The sequence below is a fragment of the Delphinus delphis genome, chromosome 3, assembly GCF_949987515.2.
Source record: "Delphinus delphis chromosome 3, mDelDel1.2, whole genome shotgun sequence".
Classification (NCBI taxonomy): domain Eukaryota; kingdom Metazoa; phylum Chordata; class Mammalia; order Artiodactyla; family Delphinidae; genus Delphinus; species Delphinus delphis.
Genome location: NC_082685.1, coordinates 6,454,148 through 6,472,889, shown reverse-complemented (window position 1 = coordinate 6,472,889; position 18,742 = coordinate 6,454,148). Strand labels below are relative to the sequence as shown.

Genomic DNA, 18,742 nt, shown 5'->3' with positions numbered 1-18,742 from the left:
TAGTTTTAAGCATCCTTGACTTACAGTCTCCATCACACTCACCTAGGACCTGAAGCTCACGGGCATCCTGCTGTATCCTGACTCCTTTTCATGATCTGTTCTCGTGTTTTGGGATCTGGGATGGCGGACTCATGGCCAGCTCGGGCCTCTATCTGTGAGACTCCCGCATGGTCTGCTTTGCAGGCAAGTCCTTCCAGATGGTTTTTGCCTATGCTCCCAGCAGGTGCCCCAGAAGTCCTGTCCTGAGCCCATTTTAGGTGTGGTTCTCAGCTTGTGGCTCTGTCCCTACACGGCGACAAAATCCCAAACCCCCTTCTTGCTGATCTTGGCATCTGGCCCCTATTTTTCAACTTCCCAGTGATGTTTCTGGGGCTTCCGTTAGATGCTTACAAGTTGGTTAGGCGTTTATTTTATCTAGCATTGCTAGGAGTGCTGTAGCAGGAGGGCTTTTTGAGTTCGTGGATAGTCACGTTGCTGGAAGCGGAATTTGGCAGCAGGAGTACTTCTGAACCCCCGTTGGAGGGATCCAGCTGGGGGCAGGATGCTGGCCTTCCGTCTTGCCCAAGCTGGAGACTGCGGGTGGAAAACTTTCCCATCCAGTTCCACAGGCCCTTGGCTGCCGAGTGGGAATGCCTGAGACGCCAGGTTAATTCCTAGGAATGTCCCAGGTCATTCCACCCTCCCTCCCCATCCTTCCGCCAGGCCTTTTGGGAGAGAAGCAATGGCCCCTTGCCCTGGCAATTTCACCCCTGCTCTGCCTGCCACGTGGACCGAGGTCTAAGGCCTCCCCACCAGGCCGGGCCATGTGCCCCGGTGGTTCAGAGCAGGGGTCTTCCATTCAGCTTGACTTGGGTCCAAATCCCACCGGTGTTTCTTAATTCTGGGTGACTTTGGATAAGTGACATTCCCACCCCCCATCTGAAAGTAGTCTCAATAAACAGCGCAAGAAAAACCACACCAAAACCATTGAGGCGGTCCCCTGTGGGTGGAGTTGAGGTCCTCTCCAGTCTCTTGCTGATACAAAAGGCAGCGAATAACCCTGAGCTTGCATCTTGCCTCACCTGAGGAGGATGAGTTCCTGAGCAGGTGTCCTGGATCAGGGATGTGATTTGCACCTTCTGCAGCAAATGCTCAGCGGCTACCGATTTACAGTGCTACCAACAGGCGTGCCCGTGTCACACACACACACACACACACACACCCAGCCGGGTGTAAGCACACTTTGATGTCTGCCAATCTTGGGTGCACAGTCTCATCCGAGTTTTAAGCCAGTCTCACCTGCGTGAGATTGAGCACCTCGTCAAACCTCCACAAGCTGTTCGTATTTCCCTTGCCTCAGAAGCTCTCGCAACTGCACAGTGCCAGGCACCACGTTACACACTAAATGCGTCTTCTGTCTGTCCTCCCCACGTGGGAGGGACTCTGGTTTAGCCCCCTTTCACGGCTGGGGATGGAGGCTCACTTCCCTGGGGTGATGGGAAGGGCAGGGAGGTCGCTGGGACCAGGGTGGGGCCTAACCGCCCCTCTGCTCTGATGCCCTCTGACCCTAGGGCAGGACTGAGGTCCCAGGGGGCTCAGGTTGGCCTTCTAGAGACAGGAGTCCCTGCGGGGTGAGCTTCCTGCCCCTGGTGTCCCAGCTCTTGGCTGTCCCCGGGCCTCTCCCCTTTCCTGTTTTGATGCTGGCCCCGCCAGGCCCGGAGACAGGGGCATGATGTCTTAATCCTCCAGGCAGGAGCCACGATGGATTCCCCATCAGCTCACCCACCTGCCAACCCACCTCTTCCCCCTACCCACATCTGCTCTACCTGGTGCGTGACACAGGGGCTACTGAGCCCCAGCACCCTGCCCAAGTGGGGAGAGCCCCCAGTGGGGGACCCACGGGGCCCCCCACCTCTCCCTCCAGATGGCAGGTCGGGTGGGGACCCTGGTTGCCCGCCCTGGGCTCGGCCCTGGCTGCCGCCACGACACTCGTAAATCAGGGGGCGGAGGGGGTGTCGGAAATAGGTCTGTGGAATGTCTGGATGGGGTATGCGGGGGGTGTGCGCCCTTAACTCTTAGAAGGATGTGCGGTGTGGGGCAGGAGGAAAGGGACTGCCTGGGCCCCAGGTGTGGGACGCGGAGGCCTTTGTGACAGGGCAGCGGCCGGCAGTGAAGAGGTTATCTCCGCAGCTCAGGCGGGGGATAAATTGAGGACGCAGGGCATCTCCACCCTCAGGACCTGCCCGTCACCATGGCCACAGGACGAGTCCTGCTAGGCTCTCTGCTGCTCCTGACCCTGCACTTGGACCTCCGCGGGGGCCCTGGGGCCTGGGGGGCTTCGGTGGCAGAGGAGGAGCTCTTGTCTGAGCCAGTGGTGGACAGAGGGACCTGGAGGCCGCAGCTGGGTAAGGACCCCCAGAACCCCGTGCGCTCCCCGACTCCTTCCCGCCCAGACCCTGCCCGCTGTCAGCTGCCCCCTGTCCCCGCAGGCACCCGCCCGCGCCGAGCCCTGGCCGGTCCGTGCCAGCTGTGGAGCCTACCCTTGCCCGTGGCCGAGCTGGGCTTGGGCTACACGTCGGAGGAGACGGTCATCTTCCGCTACTGTGCCGGCAGCTGTCCCCGCGGCGCCCGCACCCAGCACGGCCTGACGCTGGCCCGGCTGCGGGGTCAGGGCCGAGCCCACGGTGGGCCCTGCTGCCGCCCCACCCGCTACGCCGATGTGGCCTTCCTCGACGATCGCCACCGCTGGCAGCGGCTGCCCCAGCTCTCGGCGGCAGCCTGTGGCTGCGGCGGCTGAGAATGCCCGGCCTGGGGCCCTGCAGCCGCTGGAGGAGCTCAGCTGACTTATTTATTGGAGGCTTGGATGCTGAGGCGAAGAGAAGGGGAGGTGGTTTGGGCCGCCAGCAAGGGGCGCAATAAAGGAAACTGCTCCTCCAGCCTCGTGAGTGTGTGTCCTGCCGGGGATGCTCCCGACGGGTGGGCAGGTGGGGTCCCGGGCTTCCCCTGCAGATTCCAGCCCCCCAGAACAGCCGGTGCCAGGAAGGCCAGCTTGTCCACTCTCCAACTTTATTCACAAACACGGTGTCTTGAGCAGCTGGGGGGGAGGGCCCCGGGGTCAGCAGGGTGGGGGCAGCTGCCCGGGCTCCCCAGGCCCCATCCCCTCAGGGAGGGAGCGGCAGATTACAGAGATGCGTCGGCCCCGGGGAACCCGACGCTCCCCAAAAAAGGACTCTTCATCCCGAAGGATCTCGTGAGAGAAGTCATAACGGGCTGAACCCCTGCAAGAGAAAATAGAGGCTGTGGCCGGGTGGGGTGAGGGCAGCCCCTGTTCCAGGCAGAGCGCCTGCGGTGGGGGGTAGAGTCTGCTGTCAGGGCTGAAGGAGAGAAGGTGCTCAAAGTGCTGGGTGGGCATCTCAGGAGTTACTGGTGGGGTGGGGGCTCCCTGGCTGCCAGTACCTAAGGATGTAGAGGGAGCCCGGCTCCAGCAAGAGTTCCAGCCACTCCCCTGGCTCCTGGGTGTGCACCAGCCGCATGACGCTGGGAGAGAGCAGGGACAGGCCAGCAATCGTGGATCCACAGAACTGGAAGAGGGGACACACTGGCAGGTGGGCTTTGGCCTGGCCGGCTCACCCCCAGCCGGGAACTCCAAGGCACTGGCCTCTGCACACCTTGATGCTGTCCACGTGTGGCTTGATGTACCCCCGAGGTTCCAGGTCCAGCACGTGCACCGAGGAGAGCAGGGTCTGGCCGGGGCCAAAGGCGGCTGCCTGCACACGCTGCAGGATCGACCGGCTTGCCTCTGACCAGCGCGACTTCTCTGTCTCTCGGAAGCCGTGGATGGCCTGCCCAGAGAGCTCAGGTCAAGCCTGGAAGCTCCCAGGGGGGAAAAGGGAAACTAAGGCACATTGTGGGGCTAGGGTGGGTTGGGGGAGAGGGTGGTGGAAGTGCAAAGCAAAGGCCTGGTTTTTCCAGCATGACCCTTGACCCCACCCTCAACTCACAACCTTGGTCCTATCTACCCCATGATGCTGGGTCTCAGACCCCAACCCTGACCCATCTGGGTCTGGCCTTAGTCGTTTTTTAAAAAATATTATTTATTTTTGGCTGTGTTGGGTCTCCGTTGCTGCGCGCAGGCTTTCTCTAGTTGCGGCGAGCGGGCTTCTCATTGCGGTGGCTTCTCTTGTTGCGGAGCACGGGCTTCAGTAGCTGTGGCGTCTGGGCTCAGGAGTTGTGGCACATGGGCTTAGTTGCTCCGTGGCGTGTGGGATCTTCCTGGACCAGGGATCGAACCCCTGGCCTCAGTCCTTTCTACCCACCATCAGGCTCCAATTCAGTCCCAGATGCCGTCCCTAATGCTGGCCCAGCTTCAATATTCACAACATGATCCCACCCAACACCAGGTCCACCCCCAACCCGTGACCCTCCCTCACTCCCTCCACACCGTTTCCGCCCCTAACTTTGGTCCTGTTCCCCAAACACCCCTCAGTTCCAGGTTCTGCCTCCTGTTACGACCCTGCCCTCATGTCCAAAGCGCTCTCCCTGCCCGCAAGGCCCCTCAGCTTCAAGACACTGCCCCCATTCCCAGGTCCCGCCCCGAGATGTAGCCTCGCCCACCCCAGGGCTCCACTCCCCGTCCCGCCCCTAACGTCCCAGGTCCCGCCCCGCTGTGGCTCCGCCCCCAGCGCCAGCAGCCTCACCGCGTCCCAGTGATCGTACTCGTATCGACGGCGGCGCAGCTGGGGTTCCAGCTCGCTGCTCAGTGTCTCCTCCTCGGCCGCGCTCAGGAAGCCGGGCCGTACCACGGCCGCGTCCCGTAGGCGGCTTAGCACGGCCGGCCCCGAGCCCCGCACCCAGCCCTGCCCGGCCACGCTCCGCAGCGCTAGCCGCCCACTCCCGGCCATAGCCCCGGAGCCGGGTCGTGGAAGCTGCCGGGGTCAGGAGCACGCCCCCGCCCCAGAGCCATTGGCTGTGGTTACGCCGAGTCCTTCCAGCGATTGGCGTTTCTCAGAGTCCCGCCTCTCGCTCAAGGCTACTGGTTGTTACTCGGCTCGCCCTCTCGAGCTATTGGCTCTCCCCATAATCCGCCTCCTCTCCCGCGGTATTGGGCGCCATCGACCGCAGTGACTCAGACTAATGGCTGTGCCTAAAGTCCGTCTTCCAGAGGGCGGGGCGGCGGTGGGCGAAGGCTTGATAGGGCCGGGGGTCAGAGGTCAGGGGTCATAGAAGGATTGGGCCAAGGCTAGAGGTTAAGGGCAGAGTACAGCTAGGCTGAGATCTAGGGGTCAAGGGAGTGACGTCAAGGCTGTGATTATGGGCTGGGGCCAGGTTTGTGGAGTTAGGGGATTCAGTCAAAGGTCAAAGCGAGGCGCCTCCCGTTCCCCCTCTCTTTACTGGGTCATTCCCACCCCCATACAAACAGGCTGGCTCCCAGCTTAAAAACAGGACATAAACAAAAGATCCTCTTCCTTTAATGGTAGAATTGTCATGTCACCATTTTGCAGGCCTTATTGGAATATTGGTGGTTCTAGACAAGGACTCTCATTCCCTCCTAACGTCATGAAAGAGGGACAACTGGATTTAATGTGCCTCCTGCTAGGAGGCACCCTCAACTGAGAGGTCATTTGCCAAAAAGCGGAACGTGAATCCGATCAGATTTGTCTAGATTCATACACCAGGTTACCGGAAATACCAAGGACAGAATCACATCATCAAAATTCAGACAGAGGGAAAGTCCACAAGACAAACAACGATGTTTCTCCAACCGGTGAATTTCAAGGAAAGAGAAGAAAAAGAGGGAGAGATTGAGAGATTAAGGGGAAACCTGCAGTAATAAGACACTTAAAGATTTATCAACCAGCGGCAATGCCTGCACCTTATTGGGATCCTGATTGGAACAAACTAAAAAAAAGAAGTAGCGACAGCCAGGGAAATTTTGACATGGGTTGAATATTCGACCATGGTAAGTGTTGTTATTTTTTTAAAGTTTGAAAATGATATTGTGGTTGTCTTTTTAAAGATTCCTTATCCTTTTGTCTATTTATTTATTTTTTAAATTTTTACAGGTTTTTTTTTTTTTTTTTTTGCGACACTGCTTGGCATGTAGGATCTTGGTTCCCTGACCAGGGGTTGAACCTGTACCCCCTGCAGTGGAAGCATGGATTCTTAACCACGGGACCACCAGGGAAGTCCCTATTTACTTATTTATTTATTTAGTTTTAGCTGCGTTGGGTCTTCGTTTTGGGGGCCGGCTTTCTCCAGTTTTGGCGAGCGGGAGCTACCCTTCATTGCGGTGCACAGGCTTCTCATTGTGGTGGCTTCTCTTGTTGCGGAGCACGGGCTCTAGGCACTTGGGCTTCAGTACTTGTGGCATGTGGGCTCAGTAGTTGTGGCTCATGGGCTCTAGAGCGCAGGCTCAGTAGTTGTGGAGCACAGGCTGAGTTGCTTCACGGCATGTGGGATCTTCCCGGACCAGGGCTCGAAAACCCATGTCCCCGGCATTGGCAGGCAGATTCTTAACCACTGAGCCACCAGGGAAGTCCCCATATTTATTTATTTATTTATTGGCTGCGTTGGGTCTTCGTTGCTGCACGCGGGCTTTCTCTAATTTCAGCGAGCAGGGCTTACTCTTGGTTGCGGTGCGCTGGCTTCTCATTGCAGTGGCTTCTCTTGTTGCGGAGCATGGGCTCTAGGCACATGGGCTTCAGTAGTTGTGGCACACGGGCTCCGTAGTTGTGGCTCGCGGGCTCTAGAGCGCAGGCTCAGTAGTTGTGGCGCACGGGCTTAGTTGCTCCGTGGCATGTGGGATCTTCCCGGACCAGGGCTCGAACCCGTGTCCCCTGCATTGGCAGACGGATTCTTAACCACTGAGCCACCAGGGAAGCCCCCTCTATTTATTTTTATTTTTTTTATTTTTTAAATTTGTTTTTGGCTGCGTTGGGTCTTCGTTGCTGTGCGTGGGCTTTCTCTAGCTGTGGCAAACGGGCTACTCTTTGTGTGGTGCGCAGGCTTCTCACTGCGGTGGCTTCTCTTGTTGCAGAGCACAGGCTCTAGGGGCGCAGGCTTCAGTAGTTGTGGCTCACAGGCTCTAGAGTGCAGGCTCAGTAGGTGTAGCGCACGGGCTTCCTTGCTCCGCGGCATGTGGGATCTTCCCGGACCAGGGCTTGAACCCGTGTCCCCTGCATTGGCAGGTGGATTCTTAACCACTGTACCACCAGGGAAGTCCCCCCGTATTTATTTTTCATTAACTTTCTTTTTTGAATGAAAGATTCTTTAAATTCCGTAGTGCTTTATAATTTTCAAAAGTTTTACACACACGATTTCATATAATCCCATAATAACCCTTTTTTAAATCCCCTACGCCTATATTGCCCCTCTCCCCTTCCCTCTTCCCACTGGTAACCACTAGTTTGTTCTCTGTATCAGGGGTCCCCAACCCCTGGGCCGCGGACTGGCCTTTTTGGAACCGGGCTGCACAGCAGGAGGTGAGTGGCAGGCAAGCAAGCGAAGCTTCATCTGCTGCTCCGCATCGCTCCCCATCACTCGCGTTACCACCCCCAATGTCCTTGGAAAAGTTGTCTTTCACAATTGACTAGTTTGTTGTACTTCTTTAGATTCCACATATTAGTGATACCATACAGAATTTGTCTTTCTGTCTGACTTAATTCACTTAGCTTAATACCCTCCAAGTCCATCCACGGTGCTGCAAATGGCAAAAACCTCGTTCTTTTTCATGGCTGAGTAGTATTCCACCGTGTATATATACACCACATCTTCTTTATCCATTCCTCTGTTGATGGACACTCTGGTTGCTTCCATATCTTGGCTATTGTAAATAACGCTATGAACATTGGGGTGCATGTACCTTTTCTAATTGGAGTTTTTGTTTTTTGGGGATATATACCCAGGAGTGGAATTGCTGGGTCATGTGGTAGTTCTATTTTTAGTTTTTTGAGACATAAAGATTCCTTATCCTTTTAGAAATACATACCGAAATATTTACAGATGAAATGAAAAGCTGGGATTTTCTTCAAAGTAATACAGTGCCATGGGGGGTGGGGGGGAGGGACGAATCACAATTGGCCGTGAATGGGTAATTCTTGAGTTGGTGTGATGGGTACGTGAGACCTCATTATCCTAATTTCTCAACTTTTGTATACATTATAAGGTGTGCACAATGAAAAGTTCAGCTAAATGTATCCGATGAATGAAGCCAAATTAAAAAGTCCTCTGGGGCTTCCCTGGTGGTGCAGTGGTTAAGAATCTGCCTGCCAATGCAGGGGACACGGGTTCGAGCCCTGGTCCAGGAAGATCCCACATGTCACAGAGCAACTAAACCCGTGAGCCACAACTACTGAGCCTGTGTGCCTAGAGCCCGTGAGCCACAACTACTGAGCCCGTGTGCCACAACTCCCGCACGCCTAGAGCCCGTGCTCCGCAACAAGAGAAGCCACCGCAGTGAGAAGCCCGCGTACCACAACGAAGAGTAGCCCATGCGTAGCAACGAAGACCCAATGCAACCAAAAATAAATAAATAAAACAAATAAATTTTTTTAAAAGCCCCCTGAATTAAAAAAAAAAAAAGAAATTGACCTCAACACACCCTCCAGCGACAGCCCCAAGTTCTCTGTTCTCCTTGACAGCAAAATTCCTTAAAAGACTTGTTTAGCTCCAATATTTTCCAGCCCCTTCTCTCTGGCTCCACTCCAATCTGGTTTTTGCCCCCCAAAGCACCGAAAGTGTTCTTATTTATCTAAGGCCACTCGTGATTTCCGAGGTCCAAACGCCATAGCCAGTTCTCAGCCTGACCACTAAGTCATAGACATGCTGAAGTCTCCTACATTTTTATTTCCAACCCTGACCCCAGACTTACCCATCCCCTGGGATGTCTGGGGCACTTGGACATCAAACGTCCAAAACCGGCTCCTGATCGTGGCCCCCAATCCTGCTCCTCCTGAACTTTCCCAGGAACGTCTTATCTTTCCTTCCATCTTTCTAGCTGCTTTGGGCCAACGCCTTGGAGTTTTGGGAGATGACTTTCTCTCTCAAATTTCACATTGCAGCTGACAGCCACGCCTGTAGTTTTTGTTTTGTTTTGTTTTTGGCGGTACACAGGCCTCTCACTGCTGTGGCCTCTCCCGTTGCGGAGCACAGGCTCCGGACGCGCAGGCTCAGCGGCCATGGCTCACGGGCCCAGCTGCTCCGCGGCACGTGGGATCCTCCCGGACCAGGGCACGAACCCGTGTCCCCTGCATCGGCAGGCGGACTCTCAACCACTGCGCCACCAGGGAAGCCCCTTGCCTTTAGTTTTTATTTATTTGAAAAATTTATTATTATTATTATTTTTGACTGCGTTGGGTCTTCGTTGCAGTGTGTGGGCTTCGCATTGCGGTGGCTTCTCTTGTTACAGAGCACAGGCTCTAGGCACGTGGGCTCAGTAGTTGTGGCGCACGGACTTAGTTGCTCCTCGGCATGTGGGATCTTCCCAGACCAGGGATGGAACCTGTGTCCCCTGCATTGGCATAAGGATTCGAAACCGCTGCGCCACAGGGGAAGTCCCAGCCCTGCCTTTAAAAGCTGGCTAGAATCTGACCTCTCTCACCACGTGTCCGGAGCCGTCAGCCTTCCTCTGGGTGATTACAAGTTTCCTCACTGGTCTCCTGGTTTCTGTGCTTGCCGCTCGCCACCCACCACTCTGTGGTTCCTTTTTGTTCTTCTTCTTGAAACCCTCTATGGGGCATCTCCCTCCTTGCTCAGACCTACCAGGCCTTTTACGACCTGTATTCCTCCCCTTCCTGCTCTCATCTTCTCCTCTCTCCCCCTCACTCTCTCCAGCCACCCCAGCCTCCTCGTGCTTCCGCCCATGTGCCAGCCACAGTCCTGCCACAGGGCCTTTGCACTTGCCATGCCCTCTGCCTAGACTGCTGTCTCCCAAGATAGCAAGCTTGCTCCCCCCACCCTCTGCAAAGACCTCCTTCAGGTCTTTGCTCAAATGTCAGCCTCTCAGCAAGGCCTTTGCAGGCCACCCCATCTAAAACTGTCACACACGCGCGCACACACACACACACACACACACACACACACGTTGCATATCTCTTGCCCTGACTTTTTAAAAAACTGTCTACTCCCACAAGAATGTAAGTTTCTTCCAGACAGGGATTTCTGTGTTTTCTTCCCAGTAAGTTGCGGCCTCTGGAGCAGTGCCTGGAATGTAGGCTCAGTAGCTTTGCTGAAGTTAGGAAGCTGAAGGTCAGGGTGTAGGCACACGTGTGCCGTGGTGGAGGATGGAGGGAAGCCACCACAGCCGGGAGCAAAGTCTACAAAGATTTAATTTAAAATCACAGTGTCTCAGCTGGGATACCCACCCAGACGGGCACCCCCAAATCCAGAGTTCCTCAAGGGTCCCCTCTAGGCTCAGTGTCGAGGGCTGGGCAGGCCTGGCGCCTCCACTTTCCTCCGGAGGGCGAGGGTGAGGGGCAGCTCTCAGGCTTTCGCTGGGGCAGGTTCTGCCACTGCTGCCGCCGCCGCCACCGGCTCCTTCTGCACCAGCTCAGGCTCGTCCTCACCGTCCTGGGGAGGGTGGACCAGAACCTTGTCCAAGATGCCAAACTCCTGGGCCTCCATGGGGCTCATGTAGCGGTCCCTCTCCATGGCTGACTCTGCGGGGGAAGCAGAAGTGGGATGAGGGTGGTTAAGAGTGGAGACCTGGGGCCACGTTTGGGTCCCCGATCCACCCAAGTCCTTCCTGTGTGATCTTGGCCTCCCTGTCTCTGTGCCTCAGTTTCCCCATCGATAAAATACCTGTTTCAGTTGTGTGTGTGTGTGTGTGTGTGTGTGTTAACTTATTGATGTGTAAATGCACGTCCAGGAAAAGGTGTGGATCATGGAAGTGGACAGTGTGGTGATTTTCAGACTGAACCCACCCACGTGGCTGGCACCTAGATCAGAGCCCCCCGAAACCCCGTCGGGGCCATGTCTAGTCACTAACTGTCCCCACCCACTACCCTAACAGTGGCCTAATGGCATGGATCCGTTATGCCAGTTTTTGCCCCTTAAACACATAACCACAGGGACTTCCCTGGTGGTCCAGTGGTTAAGACTCTGCGCTTCTACTGCAGGGGGTGCAGGTTCAATCCCTGGTTGGGGAACTAAGATCCCCGCATGCTGCGTGGCACAGCCAAAAAAATTAATTAATTAATTTAAAAAGTAAATAAAGAAACACATAACCACTGAGCATTTACTCCTTTTTCCACTCAGCACTGTGTTTCTGAGATTCATCCAGGCTGTGGACCGGTCCTCGTGGCGGTACAGCATCCCACCTCGTGACTAAGCACCACCACTGACCACTCATTCCCCTGCTGTCAGGCGTTTCGGTATTTTCCCGTTTGGGACCATAGGAATGGGGCTGCATTCCTGACTACATCTTTGGACAGAAGCACTCAATTCCCTCGGTTATACGCCGAGCAGAACCACCACGCATCTTTCTGCGTGTTCAGCCTCAGTGCCTGACAGCTTTCGGAAGTGGCTGTATGGTTTTCACTGCCGCCTGCAGTGGATAAACGTTCCAGTGGCTCCACGCTCCCCTCAGCACTTGGGGGTGTCAGTATTTTCTATTTGAGCCGTTCCAGTGGATTGAAATGGTATCTCATCGTGGCCTTGATTTGCCTTTCTTGATGATGTCATTATTAAACATCATCACTAGAAGTGATGAGCTTCCTGACTTCTGTTTCTTGACCATTTGGAATATTCTTTGTGGGAGACCTTTGCACCTATTTCTTTTTTTTTGTTTTGGCCGCGCCGCATGGCTTGCGGAATCTTAGTTTCCCCGACCAGGGATTGAAGCCGAGCCCTCGGCCATGAAAGCACGGAGTCCCAACCACTGGAAAGCCCGGGAATCCCCCTGGACCTAGTTCAATGAAGTTTTGGGGAGGCTCCTGTAAATGAGTCTCAGAACAGGGGTTCTCAGAACAGGGTGCTCAGAACAGGGGTTCTCAACGGGGGTGGGTTCTGATCCCCAGGGGATGCTGGGCGATGTCTGGAGACGGTTTTGGCCGTCACAACTGGAGGTGCTGCTGGCATCTAGTGGGCAGTGCCCGGGGATGTGCCACACCTCCTACAGTGCCCAGGAAGGCCTCCATCACAGAATGATCCAGCCCTGGTGTCAGCAGCACAGAGGTCCAGAGGCCTGACCCGTACATATGTGTTGGTTACAATAGAAGGGAGCAGCGGGGGGCCTGTGTGGGGCAGGAGGGTGCTCACCGATCACGTGCAGGCTCTGTTTGGTGTGCTTGGCGTAGATGCTATAGAGCTGCTTCTTGAGTTTAATGATTTCCTCCGCCTGGATGGCGATGTCTGTGGCTTGGCCCTGGGGGGTCGTCCCAAGAGGGAGAAGGTTGGGATCAGCATGTGCCACTCACGGGGAGACTGGAGATGGGACTCGGGAGCCTGCCCTGGGTGTCGGCTGCCAGTTTTCAAGCAGGTGGGACAGGGCTTTGTGAGTCCCTCCACAGCCTGCTTCAACCTCACCGCCTCCAGGAAGGCTTCCAGTATTAACTCTATATTCTTATTTTCTGCAGCTGGGGCCTCCCTGACCAGGAGGAACAGCTCCTCCCAGGGCAGCTAATTCCTAAAGATTTTCAACCGCTGTCCAGAGTACACTTTTCACATGCAAAGCAGCCAATCCAAGCTCACATCCCCAACACCTCCTCTATTCTCACACCCTGGGTCACCATCCCCCTGCCCCATCGCCCCAGGGTACCAGACAACTAGGGACAGTCCCTACACCCCAGAGCCCACTGCAACTACTTAGGCTAGCCAGTCTTAAGCCTCGCTCATTCCTGCCCGCACAAACCACAATGAAGGCTCTTGCCTGCACTCTCCTCCCGACCAACCCTGATGCCTCTCTCTCTGCGTGGCCCCCGTGGCCTGGCACACTCCCTCCTCTTGGGATCTGTGAGTAACAAACTGTCTTTTCAATGGCAGCCCTCTCCTGACCTCTTGGCCTCACTATACCTGCACATTAATAAAACCTACTTCTTTTTTCGTTGTTGGCCAAGCCACGTGGCTTGCGGCATCTTAGTTCCCCGACCAGGGATTGAACCCGCGCCCTCGGCAGTGAAAGCGTGGAGTCCTAACCACTGGACCGCCAGGGAAGTCCCCAAAACCTACATTTTAAAACATTCACACCCCCACGTGACTTCCGTCTGTCCGGCTGGTCCTTCTGTCTAGACCCCCCACCCCCATCCCCAAAGCAGCTCACGGGGCCCGGCACTCACCCGGGCGCCCCCGGAGGGCTGATGGATCATGATGCGGGAGTTGGGGAGTGAGTGGCGCATGCCCGGGGTGCCAGCGGCCAGAAGCAGGGAGCCCATGCTGGCCGCCTGGCCCACGCACCACGTGCAGATGGGGTTCAGGATGTACTGCATCGTGTCGTAGATGGCCAGGCCCGAGGTCACCACGCCACCTGTGGGTGGAGGGGGGCAAGTGAGGGGCTGTGCCCTCCTTTCCCTAGGGCAGCCTCTGGCCCTGGGGAGGGCTGGTGAAGCCCTTTAAAGCCGGGGTCCCAAACACAAGTACTACCAGGGATAGGAAGGTGACAGAAGCAGGTGACACAGGCCAGGTGGGAGCAAAAAATGAGGACTTGCTCCAGAGTGAGCTGACAGTTGCCACACGTGCATGTGGGCCCAGGGCGGGGGCCAGATCTGCCAAATTTTCAAGAGAAACTAGAAATTGGGAGCGTAGTGGCTAAGAGTGAAGGCTCTGGAGCCAGCCTGCCTGGGTTTGACCCCCCTTGCTGGGCAGTTTCTCATGTGTGACCTGGGGCAAGTTACTCAGACTTTTGGAGCTACAGTGCCTCCTTCTAGATTGCAAATAACTAAATAGTATCGATCACGTCAGGCTGTGTGAAGATAAAATGAATTAAATGCCTATAAAGTGCTTAGAAAAGTGCCTGGCACAGTAAACGATCAATCAGGATTGGCTATTCAGGGAACTCCCTGGCGGTCCGGTGGTTAGGATTCAGCACTTTCACTGCCATGGGCCTGGGTTTGATCCCTGGTCAGGAGCTAAGATCCCGCAAGTTGCAGGGCACGGCCAAACAAAACAAAACAAAAAGTTTGGCTATTCTCCCTTTTCTTGTGGGGGCAGGATGGAATCTACCAATTTAAAAATCTCGACAACCAAGTCAGGTCGGTAAAAACGTTATTTGTGGACTTCCCTGGTGGCGCAGTGGTTAAGAACCCGCCTGCCAATGCAGGGGACACGGGTTCGAGCCCTGGTCTGGGAAGATCCCACATGCCACGAAGCAACTAAGCCCATGGGCCACAACTATTGAGCCTGCGCTCTAGAGCCCGCGAGCCACAACTACTGAGCCTGCGTGCCACAACTAGTGAAGCCCACACGCCTAGAGCCCGTGCTCCACAACAGAGAGGAGCTACCGTAATGAGAAGCCCGCGCACCGCAACGAAGAGTAGCCCCTGCTCGCCGCAGCTAGAGAACGTCCGCGCGCAACAACGAAGACCGAACGCAGCCAAAAATAAATAAATAAATTTATTAAAAACAAAACAAAACAAACAAAACACGTTACCTGTGAGATCAAACAGGCAGGTTCAGGTGCCTGTTTAAAAGCAAGGGAAGAGGCAGCTTTTGGAGGTTTCAAGGCATTTTGGGGGGATTCTGAAGGAAGCTCTGCACCCTTTCTTGCTCCAGAGAGAGGACATCCCTGATTGGGGTCTCAGTCCCCCGGAGGACCCTGGCACCGGGGGAAGTTCCTGCTCACCGGGGCTGTTGATATACATGTGGATGGGCTTCTTGTTGCTCTCCGATTGCAGGAACAGCAGCTGCGCGATGACCAGACTGGCGACACTGTCGTCGATCTGCAAGTGGGGCGGGGAGGGGTGTCCCCAGATAGGGGTGAAGGCATAAGGGAGGCAGTTATGGGTCGGCTGAGGATGAGTCAGGGCACCAGAATGGGGGTCAGAGCCCAAGGAAGATGGATCAGGAAGACTTCAGAACCCAGGAGGTGATGTGGTGCGGGGTGGGGCTGGGGGATCCAGACCCAGGTGGTTCGGCTTACAGGAAGGGTGGGGTCAGTACACACTGGGCCCAGGAAGGGAAGGGGTAAGGAGGCTGGGGAGAGTGACTGGAGCCCAGGATTGGGGAGGAGGGTCATTGGTGAGGGAGCGAGTCAGAGATTAGGAAGGGAGATGCAGAGGATTTAAGGAAGGTGTAGAAAGGGTACTAAGGGCCTGGAAGGAGGATCAGAGGGTTTATGTGCCCTGGAAGGGGGGTGGGTGTGGGTGTCAGATTGGGACAAGAGCGGAGCCTAGGGAGGAACGTCAAGGGGGGTAAGTCCGGATATCAAGGACGTGTGAGGGGGAGGGGAGCAGGGGGTCTGGGCAGGCGCAGGGGAGGATCCGCGCACGGGGCACTCACCGGGCCCATGACGCACACGATGCGCTCCCGCAGCAGCCGAGAGTAGATGTCATAGGCGCGCTCGCCGCGACCCTGGAGGAGAAAGATGGGGGTGAGGGTCAGGGACCCTCCGTGCCCCAGCCCTCTCACCCCCGGGCCGTGTCCGCGCCTGGCCACTGTACCGTCTGCTCCACCACGATGGGAACGAGCGGGAGCGCCCGGGCCGCCGTCGCGTGTAGGCTCCGCTGCAGGGCCAGGCTGTTCTCGGGTGTCCGCTGCGGGGGAAAGCGGGCGGCGAGGCGAGACCCCAGCGCGGGGCACAGACCTGCTGCAACCCGGACCCCCCCCACCAATATTTGGGGCCACATCGCAGCGCACGTTCCTCTGTAAGATGCCGGAACTACAACTCTCGGCGTGCTCTGCGCCCACGGCGCTTGCTCAGGAGGCCGCCCACTTCCGGGAAGCGTGGGGGCACGTTTAGGGGTGGGGCGAGGGCGGGGCGGAACCTGAAAGGGTGTGGCCAGAGACGGGACGCTGGAGCGGAGTCGGGAACTACTTTAAAGCCGCAGTTTGTGTCTCTTTCCCAAAGAATCGTCATAGTTTTCTGCTCTTCCTTGCTTATTTCAAAAATCAATTCCGGGGCTTCCCTGGTGGCGCAGTGGTTAAGAATCCGCCTGACAGTGCAGGGCACACGGGTTCGAGCCCTGGTCCGAGAAGATCCCGCATGCCGCGGAGCAACTAATCCAGTGCGCCACACCTACTGAGCCAGCGCTCTAGAGCCCGTGAGCCACAACTACTGAGACCGTGCACCACAATAAGAGAAGCCACTGCAGTGAGAAGCCCGTGCACCGCAACGAAGAGTAGCCCCTGCTCGCCGCAACTAGAGAAAGCCTGCACGCTGCAACAAAGACCCAATGCAAACATCGACAACAAAAATATCAACTCTGTGCTCTCACTGGGCCTGGGCCTCAGCAATGATCTTCTAGCCTGGTGGGACCGACTCCTCCTGAGACCTTCCCATCAGTCTCTGGTTACGCGTGGGACAGAGGGAGGGACCCCAGGATGCAGAAGCCCAAGGGAGGGAGTTGCGAAATTGGCCTGGAAGGTCAGTCTGGGAAGGCTTCCTAGGAGGAGCAGGCATTGGAGCTGGGCTTTGAAGGATGTATAGGAGTTTGTTAGGTAGGGAAAGGCATTCCTGGCAAGAGAGAAGACAATGGACAAAGGTGTGGGGGAGAAAGAAGGCTCCTGGTTACGGTTGGGACCTCTCTTTGCCTCCACATCTTCTCAAGGTGGATTCTTTTTCATCTTTCAGTTCAAATGTCACCTCAGAGTTGTCCCTTATTTTGTCCCCAGAGCCTAGAACCTTGCCTGGCACACAGTAGGTGCTCATAAACTACACTTTGAACCCAGAGATGAAGCAGTGATAAAGGAGGAAGGTTAAGAGCTGAGGGCTTTGAATTCAACTATACTTCAATAAAAAATAAATTAAAAAAATAAAAAGTTATTCCATTTAAGGTAACTTTTGGGGGTAAATTAAATATTTCAAAACTTAAAAAAAAAAAGTTTAGGGCTTTGGAGGCAGCTGCCCCACCTGGCAAGCCTGGCTCAACCACTGACTTGCTGTGTGATCTTAGGCGCATTGCTTAACCCCTCTGAGCCTGAAGTTTCTCATTTGGAAGATGGTGATGGTCAAACCAATCTCACAAGGAAGGATTTAAGGATACCTGCTGCTGAGGCAGCATATTGACATCCCCTGAGTTTAAATCTTGGCTCCACTACTTACTAGTTGTGTGTCCCTGAGCCTTAGTTTCCTCTCTATGAAGTGGACATAATGATAATAACCTACATCCTAGGGTCGTTGAGCGTAAGGTCCTCAGAATGGGACCTGGAATGTAGCAAGTGTTCGATTTGTATTAGCTACTGATGTGTATTACTGTGTTAGATCAGCAACCATGGGCATCCAAGAAGTCCTCCCAAATGAGAGTCCATTTGAGGTGGGTTTTGATGCATATGTAGGAGTTCACAGGCAGACCATTCCTGATTGCTGGACTCCAAACTTGATGCTGGGTGCCCTAGATAAGGGTAGTTTTGTGCCCTCCGTGCCCACAGGGGATCCCACCCTCATGGGGGGATAGAGCAGGACAAAGACACTCCCCGCCTTATGGAATCAGGGGCAGGATAGAGGGAAGGATATGGAAGTGGAAGAGTTTGGAGGAGGCCTTGGAGGCACCCCTGGTGCTGGGAGTGGTGTTTCCTCAGCAGTGACTGAAGAGGTGGGTGGGCAGCATGGGCCGTCGCAGTTTCTGCTGTGAGTGAGGTGGGGGCCCTGCCCAGCCAGTTCCCCTGAGGCCTGAGCTCCCGCCGTGCCTCCGGGGAGAAGGGCTGTGCCGTCAGTTGCTGCAGCCCCAACAGTCACCCTGCACTGACACTGCTCCACACCCCCGCCCTCACTGCTGTGGTTTCACCTGCTCTATCTAGGCACAGTTCAACTATTATACATTTCGTATCTGCCACCACCGTCCTCGTAACTACCCTCAATAAGGCCTTCGTAAGTGTCGCAACTTCACCCCTGCCCCGGCCTTGCTGTCGTTTCATTCAGCAGCCTGAGTGATCCTCGCCGCACAGCTTGTAGGAGCTCAGTTCCCTGACCAGGGATTGAACCCAGGCCCTCAGCAGTGAAAGCGTGGAGTCCTAACCACTAGAGCACCAGAGAACTCCCCAGAAGCTAATTAAACCATATCCCTCCCTTACCTAAAACCCTCCCCTTGGTTCCCCATCACCCCTGCTGACCTCTGCCCTCCTTTCCTTCCACCCTCCCTTTCCCGCTTGGCTCCAGGGACCACGCTGGCCAGCTTTCTGCCGTCCAGCCACCTGAACTCTGCTCGTGTCCTCTGCCTGAATCTTGTTAGTTCCCAAAAGTCTCCACTCAAACGCCACCTCCTTGGAGAAGCCTTATGAAATGATACTTATCCGTACTTTGGGCAACGCCTTCTGATATATTCTATTTTATCCTCTGCTATTCCATTTCTTTTAAACTGGGGTTTCTCTGCCTCGGGACTATTGACATTCTGGGTTGCATGGTTCTTTGTTGGAGTGGGGCCGTCCTGGGCACTGTAAGATGTGGAGCAGCATCCCTGGCCTCCACCCATTAGATGCCAGTAACACCGTCCCCATCATAACAACCAAAACCTGTCTCCGACATTGCCAAGTCGCTGCCCTCCCCCCCACCCCCGGGGCAAAATTGCTTCCAGTTGAAAATCACTGATTTAAATTAAAGTGGGTGGGGACTTCCCTGGTGGCACAGTGGATAAGACTCCACGCTCCCAATGCAGGGGGCCCGGGTTTGATCCCTGGT

The 18,742-nt window shown here is 55.5% G+C and overlaps 3 protein-coding genes across 4 annotated transcripts; 1 reads left to right on the top strand and 2 right to left on the bottom strand.

Moving 5' to 3' along the window:
• The first annotated feature begins 47 nt into the window (after nucleotides 1-47).
• Nucleotides 48-3,028, top strand: PSPN (persephin). 2 transcript variants are annotated; one of them, XM_060006556.1, is made up of 3 exons: nucleotides 48-183; nucleotides 2,216-2,384; nucleotides 2,469-3,028. In XM_060006556.1, exons 1-3 carry the CDS (start codon nucleotides 91-93, stop codon nucleotides 2,774-2,776), a joined length of 570 nt encoding a protein of 189 aa, XP_059862539.1. In that variant the 5' UTR covers nucleotides 48-90; the 3' UTR covers nucleotides 2,777-3,028. The 2 variants fall into 2 exon arrangements, with proteins under 2 accessions (XP_059862539.1, XP_059862538.1); XM_060006555.1 differs by having other exon boundaries at nucleotides 2,216-3,028.
• On the bottom strand, nucleotides 3,020-4,934 carry ALKBH7 (alkB homolog 7). The gene is made up of 4 exons (XM_060006554.1): nucleotides 4,677-4,934; nucleotides 3,648-3,821; nucleotides 3,436-3,560; nucleotides 3,020-3,257 (listed from the first exon to the last, which is right to left on the bottom strand). Exons 1-4 carry the CDS (start codon nucleotides 4,878-4,880, stop codon nucleotides 3,095-3,097), a joined length of 666 nt encoding a protein of 221 aa, XP_059862537.1. The 5' UTR covers nucleotides 4,881-4,934; the 3' UTR covers nucleotides 3,020-3,094.
• Nucleotides 4,935-10,286: 5,352 nt separating this feature from the next.
• Nucleotides 10,287-15,837, bottom strand: CLPP (caseinolytic mitochondrial matrix peptidase proteolytic subunit). The gene is made up of 6 exons (XM_060006553.1): nucleotides 15,570-15,837; nucleotides 15,409-15,480; nucleotides 14,753-14,849; nucleotides 13,251-13,438; nucleotides 12,235-12,340; nucleotides 10,287-10,634 (listed from the first exon to the last, which is right to left on the bottom strand). Exons 1-6 carry the CDS (start codon nucleotides 15,753-15,755, stop codon nucleotides 10,459-10,461), a joined length of 825 nt encoding a protein of 274 aa, XP_059862536.1. The 5' UTR covers nucleotides 15,756-15,837; the 3' UTR covers nucleotides 10,287-10,458.
• Nucleotides 15,838-18,742: the final 2,905 nt, after the last annotated feature.

What these genes read in the sequence shown, in the direction of transcription:
- CLPP (XM_060006553.1), bottom strand. Translation starts at nt 15,755, where the DNA reads ATGTGGCCCCAAATATTGGTGGGGGGGGTCCGGGTTGCAGCAGGTCTG. An exon ending in TCGTGTGCGTCATGGGCCCG is followed by an intron (nt 14,850 to 15,408) that starts GTGAGTGCCCCG and finishes CCCCACTTGCAG; the next exon opens with ATCGACGACAGTGTCGCCAG. An exon ending in CATGTATATCAACAGCCCCG is followed by an intron (nt 13,439 to 14,752) that starts GTGAGCAGGAAC and finishes CTCCACCCACAG; the next exon opens with GTGGCGTGGTGACCTCGGGC.
- PSPN (XM_060006555.1), top strand. Translation starts at nt 91, where the DNA reads ATGATCTGTTCTCGTGTTTTGGGATCTGGGATGGCGGACTCATGGCCA. An exon ending in CCGCATGGTCTGCTTTGCAG is followed by an intron (nt 184 to 2,215) that starts GCAAGTCCTTCC and finishes CTCCACCCTCAG; the next exon opens with GACCTGCCCGTCACCATGGC.
- ALKBH7 (XM_060006554.1), bottom strand. Translation starts at nt 4,880, where the DNA reads ATGGCCGGGAGTGGGCGGCTAGCGCTGCGGAGCGTGGCCGGGCAGGGC. An exon ending in AGTACGATCACTGGGACGCG is followed by an intron (nt 3,822 to 4,676) that starts GTGAGGCTGCTG and finishes CTCTCTGGGCAG; the next exon opens with GCCATCCACGGCTTCCGAGA. An exon ending in GGCTCCCTCTACATCCTTAG is followed by an intron (nt 3,258 to 3,435) that starts GTACTGGCAGCC and finishes TTTCTCTTGCAG; the next exon opens with GGGTTCAGCCCGTTATGACT.